The sequence below is a fragment of the Arabidopsis lyrata genome (assembly GCF_000004255.2).
Source record: "Arabidopsis lyrata subsp. lyrata unplaced genomic scaffold ARALYscaffold_1021, whole genome shotgun sequence".
In the NCBI taxonomy this organism is placed as follows: domain Eukaryota; kingdom Viridiplantae; phylum Streptophyta; class Magnoliopsida; order Brassicales; family Brassicaceae; genus Arabidopsis; species Arabidopsis lyrata.
Genome location: NW_003301913.1, coordinates 1 through 3,008, shown reverse-complemented (window position 1 = coordinate 3,008; position 3,008 = coordinate 1). Strand labels below are relative to the sequence as shown.

Sequence of the window (3,008 nt, the reverse complement as noted above, 5' to 3'; positions counted from 1 at the left end):
GAACTTTTCTTTATAAAAAATAAAACGTTAATACGAATAGTAACTCTTTTTATAAAAAATTCATCAAGAGAGACTATAAATATGACTGTATATTGTTTTAATAACTTCAGAGCAAAACAAAAGAAAGAAAGAAGTTTAAAACTAGTCACAAAAAATATTAAATTTATTTCTTTCTGATATTGGTTAATTTCTATTAACAAATGAAGTTGACTTTTCTATTTTTCACTCTTTTAATTTTTGTTTCTTCATGTAAGTCTAAATTAATTTAATTAGGATACTATTTCCGTATTGTAATCATTTAAAATTTATATATATTTGATAGTTCAAAATTTTATAGGTGCATCAATACTTATAAAGGAATCTAGTGGAGAAGAGACAGCTTATTATTTCAATCAGGCAGCAAGTCCTTTCGATCCATATTCATTGAACCAGAAACTTAAACAATATTGGATTGGTTATTGTTTTGATTGCGCAAGAGCTTGTATGAGAAAGGGAAAATATATTAAGAGATGTAATTTGGAAAGACGTCTTTGTCGTTGCAGTATTAGTAAGATTCATTAAAGCATTGTAATTTGTTAAGAAATTAATATAAAAATCTATCACTGTTTAATGTTCCTCCATGTCCTTCTTTTTACAATTGAACATGTATAATATTTAAAAGTTTGGTAGTATGGACGCACCATGAAATTTTCTTGGGAAATAAAAGTCCTTGATAAATTAACTAAAATTTGAAAAAACAATCGCAAAATAATAACAAAACTTATTTAACATAACCGTGGAAATTTTTATATTTCTTCTAAACTTTTAACGTTTAAATAAATTTATTTTCATTATCTATAATATTAATACATATTAAAGTTTTAAAAAAATATTAAAAATATAGTTGATTTCGTAACTTCAGTTAGGGTTATAGCGATCCCGATTGAGGCATAAAATTCTACCTATTATGTTTGTGTTGTTTTTTAACTTATAAAAATATTGAAAAAACGCTTTATACATATTTGAATTTATTTATGAGCTTATAACTTTAGAAAATCAATGGTTTCTATAACTTCTAAAAAATCACTTGTGTCTGTAGATAAAAAAATCAAATGTGAAACAAGGTGATTTTAAAAATTTCTTATGAATCAATAATTTAAGCAATTTACAACTAAAAAATATACATAAGTAAAAATAGTTTGGATATTTTCCAGGCATATAAGAAATAAGATGATTTGGTCATATATAAAATCATAAATATTAAAAAGGAATCATAAATTAATTTACAGTTTTGTTAGAAAACCAAGATAAGATTCATATATAAATATAGAAATTGTTGATCATGGCAAATCAACTTATATTTTATATTTACGTTATAGTTACTAATTATATATTTGAAATAACATGTTTTTGATTCCATAGCAATTTAAATATTCAAAATGTAAAACCGCTAATTGTATGCACTTATTAGATGTATATTATTATTTTAAGAAAATTAAAATATTTAATAACTATTAATAATTTTACATTATTTTGTTAAATTATATAGAATAAATCTACGCGTAGGGTGAGTTGAAAACCTAGTATTGTAACAAAAATATTAAAATTTAAAACGAAAACAACAAAAATAGGTAACTTAACTTTTCTTTATAAAAAATAAAACGTTGATTCGAATAGTAACTCTTTTTATTAAAAAATTCATCAAGAGAGCCTATAAATATGACTGTATATTGTTTTAATAACTCCAAAGCAAAACAAAAGAAAGAAATAAGTTTAAAAGTAGTCACAAAAAATATTAAATTTATTTCTTTCTGATATTGGTTAATTTCTTTTAACAAATGAAGTTGACTTTTTTATTTTTCACTCTTTTAATTTTTGTTTCTTCATGTAAGTCTAAATTAATTTAATTAGGATACTATTTCCATATAGTAATCATTTAAAATGTATATATATATTTGATTGTTCAAAATTTTATAGGTACATCAATACTTATAAAGGAATCTAGTGGAGAAGAGACAGCTAGTTATTTCAATCCGGCAGAAAGTCCTTTCGATCCATATTCATTGAACCATGAACTTAAACAAGATTGGATTGGTTATTGTTTTGATTGCGCAAGAGCTTGTATGAGACGGGGAAAATATATTAAGAGATGTAATTTGGAAAGACGTCTTTGTCGTTGCAGTATTAGTAAGATTCATTAAAGCATTGTAATTTGTTAAGAAATTAATATAAAAATCTATCATTGTTTAATGTTCCTCCATGTCCTTCTTTTTACAATTGAACATGTATAATATTCTAAAAGTTCGGTAGTATGGACGCAACATGAAATTTATTGGGAAATAGATGTTCTTGATAAATTAACTAAAATTTAAAACAACAATCGCAAAATAATAACAAAACTTATTTAACATAGCCGTGGAAATTGTTATATTTCTTCTAAACTTTTAACATTTAAATAAATTTATTTTTATCATCTATAATATTAATACATCTTAAAGTTTTTTTAAAAATATTAAAAATATGGTTGATATTGTAACTTCGGTTAGGGTTATAGCGATCCCGATTGAGGCATAAAATTCTACCATTTATGTTTGTGTTGTTTTTTAACTTATAAAAATATTCAAAAAACACTTTACACAAATTTGAATTTAATTATGAGCTTATAACTTTAGAAAATCTATGGTTTCTATAAATTCTAAAAAATCACTTGTGTCTGTAGATAAAAAAAATCAAATGTGAAACAAGGTGATTTAAAAAATTTCTTATGAATCAATAATTTAAGCAATTTACAACTAAAAAATATAAATAAGTAGAAATAGTTTGGATATTTTCCAGGCATATAAGAAATAAGATGATTTGGTCATATATAAAATCATAAATATTAACAAGGAATCATAAATTAATTTACAGTTTTGTTAGAAAAACATGATAAGATTCATGAGTTAGTATATATATATATATAGAAATTGTTGGCCATGGCAAATCAAATTATATTTTATATGTACGTTATAGTTACTATTTATATATTT

General features: G+C 22.9%; 2 protein-coding genes across 2 annotated transcripts; both read left to right on the top strand.

Annotated features, from left to right (window-relative positions):
- Positions 1-200: 200 nt before the first annotated feature.
- Positions 201-633, top strand: LOC9298245 (protein LURE 1.1). The gene is made up of 2 exons (XM_002862122.2): positions 201-249; positions 338-633. The coding sequence occupies exons 1-2, from the start codon at positions 201-203 to the stop codon at positions 559-561; spliced, it is 273 nt and encodes a 90-aa protein (XP_002862168.1). The 3' UTR covers positions 562-633.
- A 1,184-nt stretch (positions 634-1,817) lies between these two features.
- On the top strand, positions 1,818-2,204 carry LOC9298244 (protein LURE 1.3). The gene is made up of 2 exons (XM_002862121.2): positions 1,818-1,866; positions 1,957-2,204. Exons 1-2 carry the CDS (start codon positions 1,818-1,820, stop codon positions 2,178-2,180), a joined length of 273 nt encoding a protein of 90 aa, XP_002862167.1. The 3' UTR covers positions 2,181-2,204.
- The last annotated feature ends 804 nt before the right edge of the window (positions 2,205-3,008 follow it).